At 50.8% G+C, this 21,178-nt stretch overlaps 1 protein-coding gene and 1 long non-coding RNA gene across 4 annotated transcripts in view; one reads left to right on the forward strand and one right to left on the reverse strand.

Moving 5' to 3' along the window:
* The window catches only part of CLIC5 (chloride intracellular channel 5), a 154,319-nt gene that overhangs the window by 25,953 nt on the left and 107,188 nt on the right, over window positions 1–21,178 (reverse strand). For all 3 annotated transcript variants that reach the window (XM_010973833.3, XM_010973834.3, XM_045509344.2), the window contains 3 exons: window positions 19,305–19,414; window positions 15,844–15,969; window positions 9,476–9,582 (listed from right to left, as the gene is read on the reverse strand). In XM_010973833.3, coding sequence (XP_010972135.1) covers window positions 9,476–9,582; window positions 15,844–15,969; window positions 19,305–19,414 — 343 coding nt within the window. The remainder of the gene's footprint in view (window positions 1–9,475; window positions 9,583–15,843; window positions 15,970–19,304; window positions 19,415–21,178) is intronic.
* LOC141574244 (uncharacterized) lies at window positions 16,287–19,298 on the forward strand. The gene is made up of 3 exons (XR_012501154.1): window positions 16,287–17,578; window positions 17,678–18,384; window positions 18,506–19,298. It is a non-coding gene; the product is annotated as an uncharacterized LOC141574244 (long non-coding RNA).

Here is a 21,178-nt window from a genome sequence, read left to right on the forward strand (position 1 = left end):
GAATTTTCCCTCAAAGCTATGTTCTGATGACAGTGGAGGAACTGAGTGCAGTCATGTATAAACCAACTGCAACACTCCTGACTGGCAGGCACACGGCGAAACACGGCCGGGAGACATGCAGACGCACGCGCACACTCTCACACTTCTGCGGCTACACGCCATCAGGCTTGACCGTAAAGCCGAGAGACCCGATCGTGTCCTGTCTCTAATGCAGCTTCACGTGCAAAGGCATTTTTTTTCCAGATTAATTGACCTATGACCCTGTTTATTTAAGGAGATGTGTAATGGCCTCTGCTGGTGCACAGAAATACCGGAACACATGCACGCTGTGTATGTGTGTATGTGGAGGGAGGGAGAGGGAGAGAGATGCTGGGCGCCCACGTGCAGACTGCACAGGAGGGATCAGAGGCACGGGATAAAGTAATGGTAGCCAGAGGTGAAAGCGCATTTAACTCGTGTTCAAATTAGTCATTTAATGTTCCTTTATTCCCCAGGGCTTGATCCGAGGCCAGGCCAGGCCAGGCGAGCCCCGTTCTGGTCAGACGGCGGGAAATTCTGCCACATGGAATGGTGTTGGTGGTCTCGGCTCCGCTGCCGGGAGCCCACACAGCTCACAGGGCTCCCTCCACTAATGAATGTGCCCACCCACGCAGGACCCTCCCTCCCCTCCCCCCTGCCTCCCCCACTGCCCTCCCCGGGCCTGCCCCCTTCAGCAGCCACCACGCCACCAACTGCCTTCTTTACGACTGCCCAAGGATTCATTTCAGGAGCAAAATCTGTTAAATTATACACTGCCAGCCTCTGCCTCGATAATGAACCAAATCAAAGACCCTCTGAGGGCTCCCCTGGGCAACCGCTCGTAGGTTCCAGAAGGAACTGTTCGCCCCTTCCCCTCCCTCCTGCCTGGGACAGCATCTCTGCAGGGCTCACCCCACCTTGGTGGTGGGTCCCACCAAGCCTAGGTTGTTTTTCTGGGTAAGAATGTGAATCAAAGCAAAAAAAATGTTAACCCAACAAACAAACAAACACCCTGAGCTGGTGATGTGCGCGCAGGGGTGGCCAAGAAAGGCAGCCTGAAGGCTTCCTTTATGACCAGAGGCGTTTTGAAAACGAGACAGCGGTGGTGGCTGCTTTATGAGGAAGTGGGAAGACAGTTACCTCGTTATCCTCAGCGCGGGGGTGGTCCTGGGACCACCCCAGAGCCTCCCTCATGATAACGGTCTGGGCTCAGGCCTCCTTCCAAGGAACCCGCTGTCCCGAGTGGAACCTAGCTACCTTCCTCCAAAAGAACAGGTCAGGGTTTCCTACAGAAGAGACCTGGGGCCCCACCTCAGTGACCTCTGTCTGGGAGCAGGGTGATTACAACTCACTTCCCGACCACTTTTTACATACAGCCTTAGCTTTCGCCTCTGAGCCCCAGGCTGAATGCGGGGCGTGGGGGGCCCAGCCCCTCCTCAGAAAGGCCTTGCCTCTTGGCCCACCGGGGGGCTGGGGGGAGGGGGGAGGTAGAGAAGGAGGAAGGGAGGAAGGAAGGAAGGAAGGCAGGCAGGCAGGCCTGTGATGGAAAAGGCTTGAAATAATAAAGGCACACACTCCCTCCTCCTGAATGTGGCTCCCCACATCCTGGGGAATCTGGAAAAAACCTCCGCTTCACCTCCCACCACCTCCTCGCGCCCCCTGCCCCCACCCCCCAGGGCAGTGGGCTTTCACGAGGCTTTGGGAGAAAGCAAGGCGGTTTGATAGTAAGGAGCTTGTTAGTTCTGGGCTAACAGCCCTCCCAGGCTGCTCTGACTGTTTTCAAACACTTTCCTATTTTAGGTCAAGGAAGTTCATAAAGGCAGCAAAAACTGGGGGTGGCGGAAGGGGGAGGAGGAAGGGAGAGAGAAGCAGCTGACGGAGCACAGCTTATCACCAGGCAGTCGGCAACCCCTGGAGTGTCCATCCGGCCTGATGCACACGCCCCGTCCTGGGCGCAGAGGACAGGTAAAGGAAGGTGGCTTCGACCTCTGCCCCTTCCCCAAAGGAGACCTTCTGGAACCCCCAGCTAAAGCTTAGGCACAGCTGAGTTCCTGCCGGCGGAAGATGAGTTCAAGTCCGCAAGCCTCCCTACCCTTAAAATCGGCGCTGTCCCTAGCACCGATTCATCCACCTGCCAGAAGAGGGCAGCACACACTTCTGCATTGTAGGGAGAGCCGAGCTGCCCAGTCCAAAGGGTGGGCACCAGAGAATTTGGGGGAGGATCCGTGACAGTAACAGGGCAGCAGTTAACAGTCATCACACATTGGTGCCTACTGTACGCTGGGAACTGTCCCAAGCACTTTAATGCATTCATCACTTGATTAACATGACCGTGCAAGAAATGGCACGATTATAATCTCCATTTTAGAGAAGAGGAAATGAAGAAGGAAATCTTGCATTAATATAAGGTAAGATGGTCTTGTTTAATATAAGTAACTCAAGGGGGTCTGACAGATCTTGTTAAAAAGGAGTGAGGGGCGTGTGCTGGGGAGAAGGCATCTTGATGCTAGGGATAGAGGGGAGCGGAGCCAGATGGAGGAGGAGTCTGTGTGCTGGTCTGATTGAGCCAGGCAGGCTGCGAGGTGGACGGGCAGGGGTGAGCTCGTGCGAGCACGAGCCCCTGGGAGCACAGCAGGGAAAGAAGGACCACTGGTGCTACACACAGAGTCTTTCTCCAGCATCAGCCAGGAGCATGGCCCCTGCTGGGGGCACCTCTTAGAAGAGAAGACAGGAGGGGTTTGAAGATTTGGGCCTGAATTCAGGAAGAAGGAAGGACGAAGGAATGTGGCAGCGGCTTCGCTAAAGATGCCTTTCCCTAGGGTTCCGGGAGATGATGAGGGGGAACGAGAGGCTGGACCAGGGTAACTGGCATTGTGATGACAACCACAATGTGGTCCTTCAGTCACATTTCCATCCTGCAGGAATAGCAGCCCAGTGCAGGGATGAGCTCACCGAGGGTTTTACATGCCCTGAGAGTCTTCTCCAGGGTATGTGCCTGTGACAATCCACTTTCTCAGGGGCAACCCAGGGAGCCCGCAGCCCACTTCCAGGTCCCGGGAAGTGAAGCTGCTGACACCTGTCTCAGGAAGGAGGAAACCTTGGCTCCTGTTTGGAAACAGAACCATGACTCCCCAGAGAAGGTCATGGCTAATGAGGACTCATTTGCTCTGGCCAAGGACCTGGGGCCAGGAGGTGGCCAGAACCGTGATGCACTTGCCTTACCCCCACAGTGGCAGCCAGGTGTGGATGTGGACTGGGGACAGTACCGATTTCTTATAGTTCGATTGTTTTCAATGAAGGCAGGTTGTTAGACGTCTGATTCTTCAGTTTGGAAAGTACGGCCACTACACTTACAACGAACGAAGGCCAGAAGCTGGGGAGACGACTCAACCGCATCGTGGGACTCCAAACACAAGCACTGGGTCCCACAAAGGGGTTCTAGGACTTTATTTAGGAAGTTGGAAGTATCTTATTAGGGCAGATGTTTTAGCAGGAGGATGTTAGGATGTCACAGGCCCTTCCACAGTGGAAAGGAGTACATCTTTGTAAACACAGCACAGGGGCCCATCAGTCTTGATAAAAACAGACAGGCCTGATCCAGCAGCCCCACTCCTGCAAACTTATCCCAAGGAAACAAAAACACTAACTCAAAAAGACATCTGTGCCCCGCCCCCAGTGTTCACTGAAGCAGGATGTACAATAGCCAAGACATGGACACAGCCTGGGTCCAGCCCATCGATGGATGATCATATATATATGTGTGTGTGTGTATACATACACACAATGGAATGTTATTCAGCCATAGAAAGAAGGACATCTTGTCATTTGCAACAACACGGATGGATGGACCTGGAGGGTATTATGCTAAGTCACATAAGTCAGACAGAGAAAGACAGGTATGATCTCACCTGTCTGTGGAATCTAAAAACAAAACCAACAAACACAAACCAGAGCTCTTAGACACAGAGGACAGATGCGCGGTGGCCTCAGGCGGAGCGGGTAGGGAGGGTGAGCAAAATGGATGAAGGGGGTCAAAAGCTACAATCTTTCGGTTATAAAATAAATTAAGTCCTGGGGATGTCATGGAGCACAGGACTACTATAGTGAATAATACTGTATTGCATATTTGAAAGCCACCAAAAGAGTAAATCTTAAAAGTTCTCATGACAAGAAAAAAAAAAATTTGTAACCGTGTACAGTGATGGATGCTAATGACAGTGGTGATCATTTTGCAATGTACACAAATATTGAATGATTAGGTTGTGCACCTGAAACTGACATAACCTTATTTGTCAATTATGCCTCAAATTAATACATAAATACATTCATTAATAAATAAAATGCCTGTTGGGTTTTGTATGACGTGCGTCACTGGTGACATTTACAAAGGTTGGTCCAGGCAATGCTTGATGGAGTTGCGTGGAAACTAAGTATAGACTCAGAGTGTAGATAATTATTTTAAGAGTTAGTCTATGAAGGGGGTTAACAAAAGAGAGACCGGCGTGGGCAGCCTGCTCTCGAGAAGATGACGAGGATGTCAGGTGTGTGGAGGGCAGGGTGCAGCCCAAACGGCGGGCAGGGTAAAGACAGACAAGTCACACTGGGATGCAGTCAGTGGGCCCGGACGCTACAGAGAGCAGGAGGGGAAGTCATAGAAGGGAAAGGACAAAAAAATGACAACAATGGCTCTTCTGTGATGATGGCTCAAGCCCCAAACTAGGACTATGTCCTTCTTCTGCAAGGTTGCTTTGCTTTTTGTCTTCTGGGAGAACCAGACCCAGACTGTGGCCGCCCAGGGGTCCGAGCCCCGTTCGGGGTCAGCATCAGGGCTCTGGGAGCTGCCTTTCCTGTTTTGCTCGCCCTGAGCACGTTTTATGCCCTCCTTGTTTCTCACCTCCTTCTGGTGTACGCTGCTTTGCTGTGATTCACGTGTCCCTGTGAGTGGCTATAAAGTCCTTCTGGTACAAGTGGAGTGCACGTTTTAAAATAGAAAGCCCCCAACGCAGACACATACTGAGGCAGAAATAACAGAGAAAGCAAGGCGGAGTGAGGCGAGGGAATTCCAAGGAAGCCTTGAAAAACTAAAATCATCCAGTTTAGGGGAAACACCATTCAGCACAGAAATATGCGGTACAGGCAGCCTGTGTTCCATGCGTTAAAAAGGAATATGCCAATGTGGGTAGGAAGAGCTGCGAGGTTGCATGTGACATACAGCTAAGATACAAACAGGTTGAGTTTGGGACTTTTTAGACTTCTTAGCCAGAGGACGAGAGTCCCGTGGAAGTGGGTTTACACACAAGGAAGGAAGATATAAATGTGAACAGAACAGGAGAAACACTGATTCTTGTCATCAGTCCACATGTGTCCACTTTCTCTCCAACCAAAAAGGAAACAGGGAAAAGTACAGCAGAACGTGACATGTGCCAAACAGGAGACGGTCAGCCGGGCAGAGATACTAAGATAGGGCTGGAGGAATGAAAAGGGGACTTTAAAAATAGGGAATAAGAAGAGAGAACTTAAAATGCACCTCAGATCCATTTGTTAGTTGCCTGGAACAGGCAATATGCACAGAAAGTGAAATGAACCGGTAGAGCAGATAGGACGCGGGCAGCAGGAAAAAGAGAAATTGGGAAAAATAAAATAAAATCTAGTATTTATGCCTGGATTAGAAGAAGTAGCCAAAATGAATTTCTTGAAAGCCAAGGGGTTTGGCAGCGGTTTTTAGAATCTATTCAAACAGCAGTTGGAGGGTAGGCGCTGCAGAATGCAAGACGGATATTCAGAGAGAGAAGCCTAGATCGTCTTACGAGACAAATTAAAGGTGTAAAAGAAATCCCTCGAAGGAAGGGGTATGCTCGAGGAGCCAAACTGGTGTCAAACCGGTGTCCCAGTGGCAGAGAGCAGAGCAAGTCTGGGAGCGAGGGGACCCATCGCTGCTGAGTTTGGGGCCTGCTGCCCGATCTTGGGTCGCCTGGGGTCTGTGTACCATGGTGGCATCTCAGAGGAAGGGGAACGGAGAAGTGCCAGGAGGTGAGGGGTGCTTGTGGAGAGAGATGGAGGACATCAGAGACGGAGGCCACCAGCATGGCTGAGAGTGAGCCCTGCCAGGCGGATGTGGGATCCGGGGTGGGGACAGAGCTGACTGCAGCCAACTCCAGGCTTGTTACCGGACATGCCAAAGGTGGGATGGATGACGCCTGCCCCCTCCCCAGAACACTTCTGCTTCAAAACTCAATAAACCTTCAAGACAAATGACATAGCTTTTCCCTGCAAGATTGAAAAACTAGTGTGTGGGGCCCAGAGCTGGGACTCCCAGAGCCAAATCAAAACACAGGCTGCTCTCTCCCATGTCAAAGACATGCTTCCTCAGGCCATGTGAGTTCTTGGTCCCATTCCCTACAGCCTCCCTCTGCACCCCCGCGTCCCCAGGGAGGAGGGACCGCTCTCCCTGGTCAGCCTGACTCTCCTGTTGTGCAGGATCTGAGTACAGGGCTGACGCAGGTGAGAGAAACAGTCAGAGAAGGATGCCTGTGGACACTTCCAGAAAGCTGAACACAGCAGGCAACTCTCCCACGACCTCCTGTGCGGTGTTTTATACCACAGGTCAGCCTTTCCCGGCAAGCCTTCCTTCCTCATCGTCATGATCCCCCCTCCTCACTGGTGAGTCCTTAATCTTCCTCCCTGGTTCCCTCCTCTCCCTCTGACCCCAGACACGTGGGTGATCCTTGGGTGCTGTCTGCAGAGCTCTCCTCTTCTCACGCACGGACTCCCTTGGATACCAAAGAACCCACGGATGCTCAAGTCCCTTCCATAAAGTGGCATCAGACAATGGGCCCTCGGAACTGAAGGCTCCACGTGTGTGGATAAGGGGAGGGACTGCGTACCTTGGAGAGGAGGGAAGCGCACCGAGAAAGTGGGCAACAAACAAGCAGAAAATAGACTAAATGGGTGGGAGGTTTGGAAGTGCTGGTTAGGGGTCAAAAAGTAAGAGCTGAAGCAGCCGTTTCTGACGCCAACATCCGTATTCGTCTCATTTTTGTTCTAGTGATAATAATCAAAGTTAGCGTTTAAAGAGCATTTACGACACGCCAGGCACTGCACTGAAGGATTCACAAGCATGGACTTACAAATAAGTGAATCTGTGTTACAAACTTTGGAATATACTCTTAACTGCCCTGTTTGGCCGATGAGGCAGTTGGAAGTATTATTAAGAATATTTTACAGAGGTGGGCACAGAGGCTCAGAGGGAAGTCTCTCAGGCAAAGCTGGGCAGCTGGAAGTGGCAGATCTGGGACTCAGACCCAGGCCACTAACTGCGTGCTCCTGGGTTTCACGGTCCCCTGTAGAAGGTTAGTTCATCCAGGGGAATGACTGTGTCTCTTCTGTCTTGGCAACTCCAGTACCTAGCCCGGTGCCCAGCACACAAGAATCGCCCTTTAAACATCAGCTTAGACTTGGATCTACTCCATGAAATGTGTTTGTTGATTGAATAAGGGAGTGACCTAAGGAACAAACTAACATACAATGTTCTTGCAGGCTCGCTCCTCCAGGTTGGGGTCAGGGTTCCAGTGGCTGCGGGGTCTTTTGAGGATTTGTGAACAACCAGGAAATTCTGAATGGTGGTTTCTGTCTTCACCACGGGAGTGGAGAATTGACACACCACGTAGAACCAGGTCACAGTGTGGGGTTTTTTCACGCTTTGATGCTGAGAGAGCAGGGAAGAACCAAGAACCCAGCCAGTGGCGGGGGGTGGGGAGGGGCGGTGATTGGACACTAATGTGGAGGGAGGGCTCTGCTCAAGAAAAAAATTGAAAACACAACACAGACAATCTGAAGACAGGACACTGGGGAAACACATGCAGAGCTGAAGATGCGCACGGTCTGGCAAAGGGAGCCTGGGGCTGAGGCTGATGGGGCTTGCAGTGGGAGTACAGAGCTCAGACAAAGCAGAGACACAGTGCAGACCGTCTCACCAGCGAGCAGCTGTGAGGGGTGGGGCCCTGGTGCTGGCTCTGGAAGCCCAGCACAGGAGGGATGGTCCTCTCCGCACAAGGATGCCCCGGCAGGGGCCCCGGCCGCTGGTATACTGAGCCCAAGAGCTTGAGGACCCCGTTGACCATAACTGGGAGGTATGGGTGGGGAAGGAAAAATGAAGGGAACAGGAGGGGAGTAGACAAGCTACAGTCCCCATGAAGGAAGAACGTGGTATCTTGTTAAAAGGCAGGAGGGAACAGCACAGAGGATGTGACCTAGGGGACAGGCAATTAGGGACAACAGAAATGCCAGAGCTTTGACATGTGCTCATGAGCTGGGGGAGAGGGGGTCGCAGGGGGAAAACCCGTCCCAGAGGGAAACAGGGTGAGGCAGAAGAAGTGGAAACAATGAAAACTGGAGAGTGTGGCGTTTGTAAGACGCTGGTACACGCTGCTCGGTGGAAAGGGCTGCCTTGGCTTTGGCGACAGGAGAACGGTGAACGCGGGTCATGTGTGAATACCACTCACACCCTGAAGAACCTGCGGAGAAGATAACCTGCAGCTGAGAGGAGAGGATGCCGGGTGTGGAATCTGAAAGACTGTAACTGAGCACCAGCTCAGCCCCTGGGGGCGAGGACCAGCCACTGTCCTCTCACTGCATCGGGGTCCTCACCGGGCAAGCGTGGTGACGGCCCGTTCCCACGATGGCCGTGAGCGCTGCATTAGGTCCCAGGGCGGCCACAACAAAGTACCACTAACTGGGGGGCTTAAAACAACAGAAATCGATCCTCACAGTTCTGGAGCCCAGAAATCCAAAATCAAGGTGTCACAGAGCCGCACTCCCTCCCAAGGCTCCTCTGTGCCCCCTTCAGCCTCTGGAGGCCCCAACTGGTCCTTGGTTTGTTCACGGCTGAAGCACTGCAATCCCCGCCCCGCCTTCATGTGTCCCCCCACCCCGTCTCTGTGCGTCCTCTCTTCTTCTTGTAAGGACACCAGTCATTGGATTTAGGGACCACTCTAAACCAGGATGCTCCCATCTCGAGACCCTTAACCAATTACATCTGCAAAGAACCTATTTCCAAATAAGGCCACATCCTGAGGTCCGTGGCGGCGGAGGAAGAGACTGTGGGGATAACGCTCAACCCGTCACAGGGGCCAAACAGCAGTGAAGCAAGATCACCAAGTAAATTCAAAGTATTTCCCATGCGCCTCTCCGTCTCCTCGTCCCTAAAAGGCCACTCTCCCAACAGGGCCTCTTCATGCACCTCTAGTGACTGCCTTGCCCACAGATAAAACCCAGCCCTCAGCCGGCACTGCAGGCTCCGGACGCTCTTCCCGGTCTCCGTGGCTGGAGTTTCCTCCCCCCTCCGCACGCCCCCCGTCCTGTGTTCCCAGCCAACCGACTCCCCTGAATCTTTACCACCCAGTTGAAACCCCTTCAGGGAACACTCTCAGATGACTCGAAGGTGGAGGGAGCCACTCACCAGCGTTGCTCTGCTGCTTTGTGTTTTTGATGTAGGCGGAGAACTTGGAGAAGATGTCGATGCCCGCTGTGTTGGACTCCCGGTGCTTCGCGGCCAGTCTGGGGTACCTGGAATGGAAGACCAGTGTTCTAGGGTCAGCGAGAACCTGGAGGTCCTTTAAGGGAGAGCCTGTTTCCATCCCAGCAAGCTACACTCCTGCTTCTAGCTGCATCTACAAATCTTTGGGGGTTTTTTCCAACCCATTCTATGGGGAGGGTGGGCACTCGCAGCCCAAGTTCAATAACAGAGGAAAACAGAGTCCAGTGAGGTGAGACCTGCCTGGGGGACACAGTCTATGAGCAGAGAATCAGAACACCACTCGGAGGGCCCAGGGTGTGTCCTCTTCCTGGGACCCCCGACAACGATGCAGCCGTGCACAGACCTCAGTCAAAATTCTGAGTGAGTTTGCTCTGTACCAGGTGGGGTCCCTGATGTTTCCCCAACCCACGCTGAAATAACTCTCCCCTGCCACGCCTGCGATTGTCATCCTAGCTGCGTGGAGCTAATTCTGTGAGCAAGGAGGTGCTAGGCACCTTGTCACTGAGACCTCAAAACCATTTCTCTGAAGGAAGAGTACCCACAGTCCTCTTTTGAAATATTCTTATTTGTGTGCAGGAGTAAAATGTGGAAGCTACCAGGCTCCATCGGCAGGATGAGTGTTTTCAATGGTTTTATTTCCAGGCATGGAGATAGATTTGCCATGACCCAGCCCCTCCCTCTCACACATTCTTCCATTTTGAAGCCAGAAGAATATAACAAGCAAACAGGGGTTAAGACTGTTTCCTACTGGCCTTGAGACTGAACCAGGTACCCTGGCTTGTGTGAGAATCTTTGTTTTTGGTCCCACTGGCACCATCAAAACGAGCCATTCTAATTTAAAAAAAAATTATTTCGTAAGCATTTTATGTAGATGACCAGGCAAGGGAGGGAGGAGATGAGGGACAATTGTTTGGTTGTATTATCATCAAGTACGTGGACCTTTGTGGTCCTTGGGTGAAGAGCTGTGGACTGCAAGTCATTTGGCTGCTTTATGTTTACATAGTTTAAAAAAAATTTTTTTTGCTTTAATGTTTTAAATAACTTGACCCAAAAAGCCTTTAACAATTATTTGTTGCTCTTTTTTTTTTTTTTTTTTTTTTTTTTTGCTCCCCCACTGACCCATTAGCTAGGACTGCCCACTTTTGGGCCATGTGAGCTTTCATTCATTCTGTTTAATTTCAGATATTGCCTCGGACGAGTCCTCAGAAGGTCACTAGGCCCAGCCCTCTGCCCTCAGAGGCATTATCATCCTCATTTTGCAAGGAAGCGATTGGACACCAGAGAGGTTAAATGACTATCTGAGGCCCCATATAATGAACAGTGGAAGGACCTGGAGAACCCGGTTTCTGGGTGCTGGAGCAGTGGTCTTCCCACACCATCACTTCTCCCGTATCAGCAAAAGCTAACTTGTACTGAGTCCCTATTCTGTGCCAGACACTTGCTCTGACCCCTTTACGTGGATTCATCGTTTATTCCTCACAATTCCACTGGTGCTGTCATTAGTCTTATTTCCCACCAGAGACAAAAGAGGCACAGAGAATTTAAGCATTTTGTCTCTGCTCAAGCAGCCACGTGGCAGAGCCTGAAGTCCAACCCAGGCAGTTTTCACTCTGGAAGCCTAGCTCTTAAGTTCCATGTCCTGTGGCCTCCCGTGGACTCCACAGTTCCCTCAAAGCCCCCACACACTCCCCAGGGCGGTGCTGAGCACCATGGAGGAACGATCTCCGTCCACCAGGAGGGGGCGCTCTGCACAGGTCTGCACACATCTTTTTCCTGAATATACTGGGGATCCAATCACCAATTCATCTGCTCTGACTGTGGACACAAAGCAAGGGTTCCTGTAAGACGCCTGGTAGTCTTCCAAGACACGAGATTTTAGGATCATCCTTCCCTATTTTGGCCTTCTCCCACAGAATCTGACATGCTCTCAGGGTTGAATGCCTAAAATTATTATTAACATATACCCAGTACTCCTTGTTTTTGCTCAATAAGGTAATAATGTAAAGAGAGAGGGCCCTAGAAAGTGCATTTTTCATTTGGGTTTGTTGGGATTTTTCTTTTTTAATTTATGCCATCATTTGATCAGACTTGCAGTTAATCTGACCATTTCTTCATGATCTGCGTGGGTCAAACACGAGCAGGCGGTTATCAAATCCAAGAAGGGCGACAAAGGGCCATGTATTCAGGGGAACCATGGTAGTACCATCCTGTTTTCTAAGCACTATGAGTCATTGAGACTTGACTTTAGCATAACATCCCATTTGAAGGTTGTCCTTGTGGAACATGCGTCTTCAAATATCAGTTTCAGGGATCCTGGTACCTAGACTTGGGGCAGGTACTGTATAGGATGCTAATAAGTGCACTCATTTTAGCTCCATATGTACACTATATTTTTAAACATGCAAATAAGTGGGCTCCAGGGTACATTTTGTTTCTCTAAAAGGTTAGCAAATAATGTTCCATTTATAGAAACATCTTTGAAATAATATTGCGATGTGACCTGGTGACAAATCAAAGAGATGGGGAATTTCTCTAACTCAGGGGTGAGCAAGCTATGGCCTGGGGGCTAAATCCAGCCCATTGGTTTATATACGTCATGTGAGCCACCAATAGTTTTTCCACTTTTAAATGATTGAAAAGATCTAAAAAGGATGTTATCTTGTGACATGTGAAAATGATATGAAATTTGAATTTCTGTATTCACAAATAAAATTTTATTGCAACACAGCCACATCCACCTACTTACGGATTGTCTATGTCTGCTTTGACTCTACAAGAACGGAGTTGTGACTGAGGCTCTACCACCCACGATGTCAAAAATGCTATGTGGCTCTTTCCAGAAAAGTGTGCCAACCCCTGTTCTAATGAAAAAATTTCTCCACTCTGTTTTAAGATATCATATTTCAAATGCATTCATCCTAGATATGGACTTAAGCTTCATTCTGGGAAGTAAAACAGTTGGTTTCTCATCAAAATATTTTTTTATTTTTTTGTAAATAGTATAGCAAAAGAAGTAAGGTATGGTTGCAGATGGAAGTGCTCTGACTGGCTCAAAGTCCCAACCGACGTCTCACTGACTAGCCACAGGCCACCATGCCACCCAACAAAAGGACCCCATGCAATTAAACTACCGTGCAGTAAGCACCTAAGAGGGGCCAAGACCTGTCCCCTGCATTGCGGACACATCAGAGAAAAAGAGAGATGGTCCTCCCATCCCCACGGAGTGACCTCTGCTGATTCCAGGGGCTCTCCTATCAGCTTGAGTGTTGACCCTCTGTTTTCTAATGATCTGAAAAGTGGAAGGACATCGTCCCCTCTGTCCCTTCTCCATTATTCCTGCTTCCTCCCCTCATAAACCCTCCCTGGAGAAGCAGAGTAATGCTTCTGACTCTTCTGATCCTGTGTGCTTGCCTCGTCTTGCCCCTGCTACGTAAACACATGATCCTTGGAGGTGGGTGAGGGCTGGCTTATTCATTAAAAAGACACCCACTGGGATCTGTGGATTTAAGGCCTAAGATCACCAACTGGCCTTATGATTGCACTTGGGAGACAGTCACAAAAGAGGCATTGACCTGTCCTAACTCTCCAAGCTGCTATTTAAGGAGCTCTGACTCTGTCATGCACTAAGGTAAGTCGTATTATCTTCGACAATGTCCCTCAAGATCAACATGATGGTCATCATTTTATAGATGTGGGAATTAAAGTTCAGAGAGGTTTTGAGTAATTTACCTGCAGCAGAGACCACTCATGCTCATTAAATATCCAGGTGCTTCCCTGTATTTCCCAGCCCCTCCCTCTCAGTTAGATCAGGGTCATGTGACTGGGTTCTGGCCAATAGGATGGGAGTGAAGTGATGTAACCACCCAGAGCCTTGGGCCCTAAAAACATTTTGTATCATCTCTCTCCTTCTTTCCCTGATGAATGAGTCTTGGAGGAAATGTATTTCAAAAGCTACAAGATGGAAGAGGGCCACACTACCCACTCAGACTTGCCCGAGTGAGAAATAAATTCGTATTCTGTTAAAATACTGCGATTTTTGCGGCCAGTTTGTTACTACAGTGTAGCGCCACCTAGTGGTACAGATTAGAACCAAAACATTCTGACTCCAAAGCCCAGACTGTCAGCTACCATGTCTTCCTGTCACTGATGCCAAGGCTGCTTCTCCACCTCCCACATGGTTAGAAGAACCTTCATGCCTTCTACTATTGTGACATATCTATAGACATTTTTTTAAATAATGAGTTCAAAGTGGCTTCCAATCTGGCAGAGTTCAGAACCCTGTTAACACTTGCTTAATAGCTGGCTGACTAAATGACATGCCATGTAATTAGACTTTCTCAGTTCACCTCCCCTCTCCCTCCGAAATTTTTGTAACTGTTTATTTTATTTTATTTTTAAATTAGAGGCTATTTTTTAATCAGAAATGCTCACCAACCAGCTCTGAGGAAAGCAGTTTTAAAAACTCATGGAGTCACTGAACTTCTGCAGAAAGGCATCTTAGAGACCATGTGGTTGCAGAGATGAGGACATGGGGAGGGTCTGAGGGGGAGAGAGGCTTGGCCAACGTCACCCAACAAGCGCTGGGTAGAAAGGTGACCAGACTTCGGCTTCATGACTCTCAGTTCTGAATTCGACTAACTCTGGCCAGTCCACGAGGAAGAAAGGGAAAGGCCGGCGTGTGGATGAAAATTCTGACGCTTCCCTGTGGAGCATTAGCTGGGCCAGTCGGAGGAGAGGAAGTTAGTCTCATTTAGAAACTCCGTGAGACTTTCTGGATTCCTCGTTTTGACACCAAATGCTTTGTGCGACCAAAAGTGATCTTTAAAAAAAAAATTGTCGGAGCATTTGTATGTGTTTTTTCTTTTTCCTTTGAAAAATAAAGCTAAGGGGAAAAAGGCTCCCACAATTTCTTGGCTGTCTGGCAGCTTTTACAAACAGCGGCGTGATGAGAAACATATGCAGACCAGCGTCCGGTGAACAGTTACGGGGGTTTTGCTGCCCCCTAGAGAACCCGAAGGCCAGCCTGCACTCCTCCGGGGGCCTGGGGACACGGGCCACCCCACCGACCTCCCAGCTAGAGTCAGTGGGAAGCCAGCCGAGGCTGGTGGCTTGCTGTAGGCAGAACAGCAGGTGTCCCTTTGTGGGGCTGAGACACTGGCTTGCTGACCTTTCCTGGGAGGTAACTGTGGTAGCTGCCCCAGTCTGACCCACACTGAAGCATCTAAGGGACACTCCCGGGGGCTCCACAATGGTCGTGGTCCACCACCAGGGCCCCACCTCGGTAGCCCTCTGGAGTTGTGCATTTTCACAGTTTTGAGGTTCTGCTACCCGGGCATGGCAGATCCTAGGGTCACTGGCTCGGCAGGAGTGCACTTAATAAAACGTCCTACACACAACTGCAGTCCAGAGGGAGCTGGGCCAGACCAAGCAGAGCTCGGACAGGCGATGTGGGTGGAGAGGGCGAGAGGAGGCGGTGTCTCTGCTCAGCCCGATTTGGGTCATGGCAAGTTTCCAGAATCTGATGAAACGGTGATGAATCTGATGACGGCCCTCCTCCGGAAAAATCTACCTGTGCACGTGGATATACGTATACAGTTCCGGGGTCTCACGGACCCCCTTGGTCCTGCTGTGGGTGTAGATTGGAGAGCCTTGAGTTAAAGAAACAGCCCCCAAAGAGCACAGCTGGGTGGGGGTGGAGGGAGCCCGGCTAAGATGGGCGTGAAGGGTCAGCCTCTCACGGGGGAGGGAAGTGAGGCCAAGACCAGAGAAGGAGCTGGTTCAAAGCAGCACAGAGCATCGCTGGCAGAGCCCGGAGTGGACCCCAGGCCTCCATCCACTGGACTGGCTCTGCACTGTTTCAGTCCCCCATTTCCTGTGGCCTCGACGGAGGCAGGCACTCCTGAGGGGAGATATCACTTCTAGAAGGGAAAATGTTAACTTCACTGTGGACTTGCCCTTCGGGGTCTCCCAGGCAAAGTCGAAACTCTATTTAGTTCTTGAAAACAGCATTCATTTTCTGCTGTGGGATTTCAAACTTAGAGTCAGCAATGAGGTTGTGTATTAGCAGGTACCAACTCTTGGAGTTGGACTTGGTGGAGCAGCCTTGAGACTGGCAGCCCTTTGGGGGTGGGGAGGGGGCTCTGAGACTCTCTCTTCAGAAAGAGGGTCCTGTGCTCTGGATGGATAAGGCTCCTTTGGAAACCTGCCCCCCTGAACACAAATGCTGGGCTTTTGCAGACCCGACACAGACCCCTCCCTGACATTAGCCCCGGAAACAAGCAGCTCCTTACTTTTTGGGAGTCAAAGTCTCCTCCAGGAACTCCTCGATCTTATTGACGTCTGTCTTCACATCCCCGTTGAAGGTCAGGAAGGGCGGATGGGTGCCCGGGGCGAGGTTGTGCAGGTCAGCTGGTTTTCTGTGGAGAGAGCAAGGTTCAGGGGGTGGCTGACGCCGGGGTACTTCGCGGTCAGGCAGACCTGGGATGGGCGGTCCTTTAGGCTCCCTGTGCTGCCCTACAAGCCTGTCAGCAAGAGCAGACCCAGTGCGAGGTGCGGGGCAGGGGAGGCTGGAGAAGGTTCTGGAAGGATGTGGTGTGACACAGGAAATCCATCCAGTGGAAGTCAGTGAGAAGAGCAAGCCAAGACGACAGAGTTGAGTGAGACTGAAAAGGCAGATAGTGATCACAGGTGACCATCTAAACCAGTGCCAAGCTTCCCTCCGAGATACCCAGGGCAGAGGTTGGGGTTTGCTTTCAAAGTTCCCTTCACCAATTAGCTTAACAAAAACGCACCAGGCAGCACCCCAAACTTTAAATGTTAATGAATCCAGTCACACTCTTCCATTAAGAACTAGCTTCTGTGGTCGTGCAACTGAAGGAAAGTGACCTTGTATTTGACGTGGGACCCTGTCCACGTCCAAGGGTGGGCTGATGTGCTTATCAGCAGGTGAGAAGTCAGGGGCAAGGAAGGGGCAGAGGGAGGGAAGACGGGTGGGGGCGGGAGGGCGGGGGTCAGGGGGAGGGCCGCCCTGAGGAGAGGGAGGAGGAGGAGTGATGGAGACTCCCGAGGCTGGGCTGGAACATCAGAGTCACCTTAAACGCTCTCTCTGAGAATGCAACACGCCTTGTGGGAGGCAGGCATGGAGAACATGGGATGGAGGAACCGAAAAAGTGTAAACAACGGGGAGGGGAAGAGGAGTCTGTAATGCAACAAATTCCTGGCATAATCGGCTTGGGAGGGGAAGAGAGGAATTTCAATGAAGGTGCCACTCCCACGCTCCCACGTCCTTGCCCAAACACACGCACTCTCCAGCTGTCTTCTGCAGCACTTGGAACTCCTCAGACCATCGACTCCGAAAGCATTTCTGAAATCTCATTTCCTTAGTCCCTGTGTTTACTCTGTGTGTGTCTCTCCTTTCAGGCAATGAGAGGACATTCTTCACCTTCTTCTGGTTTTCAGAGCTGACACGAGGCAGCAACACTTGGCTTCTCAGCGGGGAGGGAAAATCTGTACTGATTTTGTTTTTCAGCAATTAGCTCTCTGTGGCTTAAAGATCCAGAAGTGATGATTTCTTTCTATGATTCGACGGAACCGTGGCCTCCGGAGCCTGGCATCCATGGGAAGGATGCGTCTGGTCGCCGAAGCCCAGCTGGTGTGGCTGATGGAACTGGTCAGGGGTGGCCCTCTCTCTCTCTGTTGACCCTCATCAGCATTTACGACGTTATACAACGAGAGCTTAATTCCATCTTGCCAGGTCTACCGTACAGATCATGTCATGCGTATCAGTCCCCTTTCCCTGGCTGCACGGTCCCTGGCTGCACGGCCAGCTCCGTCAGGGCACCAGGATGCTGAGAAGAGCTCTAGCGAGGCGTCTGCAAGTGCGGCCCCTGCCCGCCTCCCCGGGTCCCCACACTAACTCTATAAACACGGCACCAAGCCCATCTCCACACTCCAGATGAGGAAACCGGTTCAGCAAAGAGAAGTACCTTGTTTGAGGCCCCTCAGCCAGTCAACGGAGGTGCCAGGGTAAGAAATCAGTTTTCCTAGGAACTGCTAAACTTCACGGTCGTACATTTTTAAAAATTCCTTAAATATATATACATCTGTATATAATTTTTCTTTCAGGAAGAACGTCTCCTTATGCATAAAAGTGGAGTCGTGATGCTTGCCTAGTCTACCTGGACGGGTGCTGGCAGGCTCGGCCGTGATGACGGACAGGAAAGGGAATCGTAAGCATCTGGGGGCTGCTGGGGTGGCTCCCTCTCCCAGTCTGATCTCCAGCCAAACACGGGAGCACACCTGCACCCACACTCCTCCAAAACCCACCCTTCTCCACGGAAAAAGGCCAGTCTGTCCAACCGTGTGAAAGTCTGCTTGCCGTGCGGGTCACAGACAATGACTGTGTGTTCATTCATTTGACGGAGATTAGCTGGGCCCCCCGAGTGAATGAACGAGCTGCTAGGGAGGAGACAAAGAAACTTAAAACCCAATCTTACCACACGCCCATGAGGGATTCAAGGTCTCACCTGTACGACAAAATAAACTTCATCACTGATGTGTCTTGAAGGGCATGGCATTTGAACCGAGGAGACCAACCGGGTTTTTTTTGCGGCAGCCTCTCCCTAAGTGGGCACCTTGAACAAGTCATTTAAATGTGTCCATCTCGGTTTCCTTGTATAGAACGAAGAAATAAGAGCTCCTTCACAGGGTGATATGCTCTGTGATCTTTTATGGGAAAGCGCTCACCAGTTGTAAAGCACTCGGCTTGTAGATCCCGTAACTTGATGAGATGTGAAGTGGTGAAGCCGGGCAGCGTGGACCACAGGGGCCGGGTGAGTGTGGAGGGCAGGTGGAGTGATGGATGCACCTGAGAGTGGTGGGGTGGGAAGGGGGGCTTCACTGGGGAGAGGGCTGGAGCAGCAGCTGGGGGCTGGGCACCCTCTCTCCATTTAGGAAAGACCAAGAGCCTCCCTGAAGCAGAAGCAGCCTCCCAGGGAACAGGAGACCAGAGGCACCAGAGCAGCAGAGAGAAGTCCAACCTGACAGAGGCGGGTGAGTCCTGGTGAGAAGTGTCAGGACATAATGTTGGGAAGAAGCAAGCAAAAGACAAGGAGGGCTGCTGGTGCACTCTGCCCTGAGTGATGAGAAGTGTCAGAAGGTTTTCTGAGCAGGGGAAGTCACATGATTAAAGGATTATTTTAGGAAAAATACCCTTATGATAATATAAAGGATGGATGTGAGAGAGACAGACAGACAGACAGACAGACAGACATAGAGAAAGAGAGAGGACCTGGAAGGCTGAACAGTAGTAACTCTCTACCCTGGCCTCGAATCCAGAGCTCTCACACTAAAGTTCTAAAGATGGGAACAGCCTGGATCCCAACTCCCTGGAAACTTGGACTTTCACACCTGAAGTCCCCCTGGGGTCGCCCAGGATGGGGGCACAAGTATGACCAGGACAGCTCACTCCTGGATCTTCAGGTGTCCGTCCCAGACACTCTCAGCTGCAACATCCACTGCCCGTTGCCTCCTCTTCCCTTGCGAATCGGGACTTGCTCCTCGGGACAGTGAAATGCTCTGTCCCAAGTGTGATCCTCGCTTTCGAAGCCCCCCTTGTAACTGGGGGTCTGGCCAGCGAGGGGTGTGTGAGCGGGTAGCTGCTGGGAGCCACGGAAAGGTTGTCGCCCTCCCTCATGGAAGATCCTCTGTTCCTGCAGCAGCACGTATCCCTCAAGAACGCAGCACCCTTTACCTTTTCAGATCCACGGTGGTGACGTTGAACACAACTCCTTTCAGCCAGAGGATCATGAAGAGGCGCTGAGAGAAGGGGCAGTTGCCGATGCTCTCTCCATCGACGCCAGCCTAGAAAGAAAAGCGGCAGAGTCCCGGGTCGGCTTGGGCACGTCAGCAGGAAGGAATGCAGGATTACTAACACCCAGACCCCGATCCGACAAGAACAGACTAAATCCATGCCCCAGCCTTACCTGAAAGGGCAGTGGCCCTCTGTGATTTGTCGTTGTCCTCCTAATGTTCGTGCAGGGCGATGCCTGGCACAGGGTAAGGGCTCAGTAAATAGGTGCTGAACTGAACGTGAACCTCCAGCATGGTGATTATGGGGAATCTGAAACCATGGAACCCCAGCATCCCAAGGTGGAAAGAAACCTTTGACATCACATCGTCTAACACAAATGATGTCAGACCACCAACTTCTATACCCCCAAGGGATCGTCTAGTCTATGCTTAAATAGCCCCACTCACCAGCAATTTAAAGCCCTCAAACAGTCCATTCTGAGGACAATTCTAACCATGAGAAATGCTTTTCTTTGGCTATACCTTGCCAAAGTACATTCCTCTGGAGTTTACCTTCTTCTACACTTTGCTCTTTGCTCCATGAGGATGTCATGAGTACAGATCCTCAGACTTTAATCCTACCACTTTATATCTAGACCCTTCATCAGGCTCAAGATGTCAATCAATACCCCACTTCATTCTGACTACTACTTCACCTTCAGTGTCAATAAACTAGTCATTTGTAAAAGTATCCTTTTACACAACAAATATATATTGACCATCAATTCATTGTGTGCAAGGCACTGGAGTTAATTACACAGGGGATTAAAAAAAATGCATTTACTCAGGAGCTTGCAGTCTTCTGCAGGGGTGATAAGCAGGAACACAGGTGACCATGACAGACAGCATTACTGAGGGGCTGCATCCTGCTACCCCCACTGCCTTCCCCTTTTCAGCACCCTCCTCAAAGAGCGTGTGTGTGTGTGTGTGTGTGTGTGTGTGTGTGTGTGTGTGTGTGTGTGTCTGAAAGGCAAGCCTCTCTTTACCTCGGAGTGGGCTAGAGACCTGCATTTTATAAAGAATACATTTTCAGCAAACACATGAATGAACAAAATGATTAGAGAACTGATCTCTGTATAATTTACTCCCACTGAGTGGTATCCTGGCCCTGAAATGGGATTTGGAGGGAGAAACCACCCACTCGCTCTCGTTTGCTGTTGGCTCCCCTGGAAACCAAGGCCCCATCAGGACGGGCTCCACTGCCAGGGAGGGGACGGGAAGGGAAGACACCCCCAGTCTTGCTCGCGAAGCTGCTAACAATGCAGCCAACATCCTGGAATGGGGGCTTACTAAGATTTCTCTCTTTCGCTTTTTTCTCTTTTATTGAAAGAGAAGGAGAAAAATACTACACTCCAAGCTGCACAAAGTGTTTTTCCCCTTGGGGTTTGTGTGCCGAGGGGTTCGGGTGGGGAGGCAGTGATGCCTTCTTTCTGTCATACACGAGCGCCTCATGGTGTGCTCATTTCTGCCTTGCCACGCGCTCCCCGCAGTGGCTCAGGTTTATAGTGGAGAACTGGCGCCTTTGGCGGCATCGCTTGTGGGTGATTGCTGTGAAATTACAGTTATTTTACCTCTCTCTTAACTACACGGAAAGCGCCATCCCTATTCAGTTCTCCCTTTTCCTCAGGGCTGGAAACAGACGCAGCCTGAGTGCCTGAGACACCACGGGCTCCGTTACGTAAAATCAGAAAGGTGGAGGGCACGGTGCGGCCACACCTGCCCACAGAGCTAAGGTTACGGATAAAGCCACACTCGGACAGGTGACTATTAATTTAA

This window comes from Camelus bactrianus, chromosome 20, assembly GCF_048773025.1.
Source record: "Camelus bactrianus isolate YW-2024 breed Bactrian camel chromosome 20, ASM4877302v1, whole genome shotgun sequence".
Classification (NCBI taxonomy): domain Eukaryota; kingdom Metazoa; phylum Chordata; class Mammalia; order Artiodactyla; family Camelidae; genus Camelus; species Camelus bactrianus.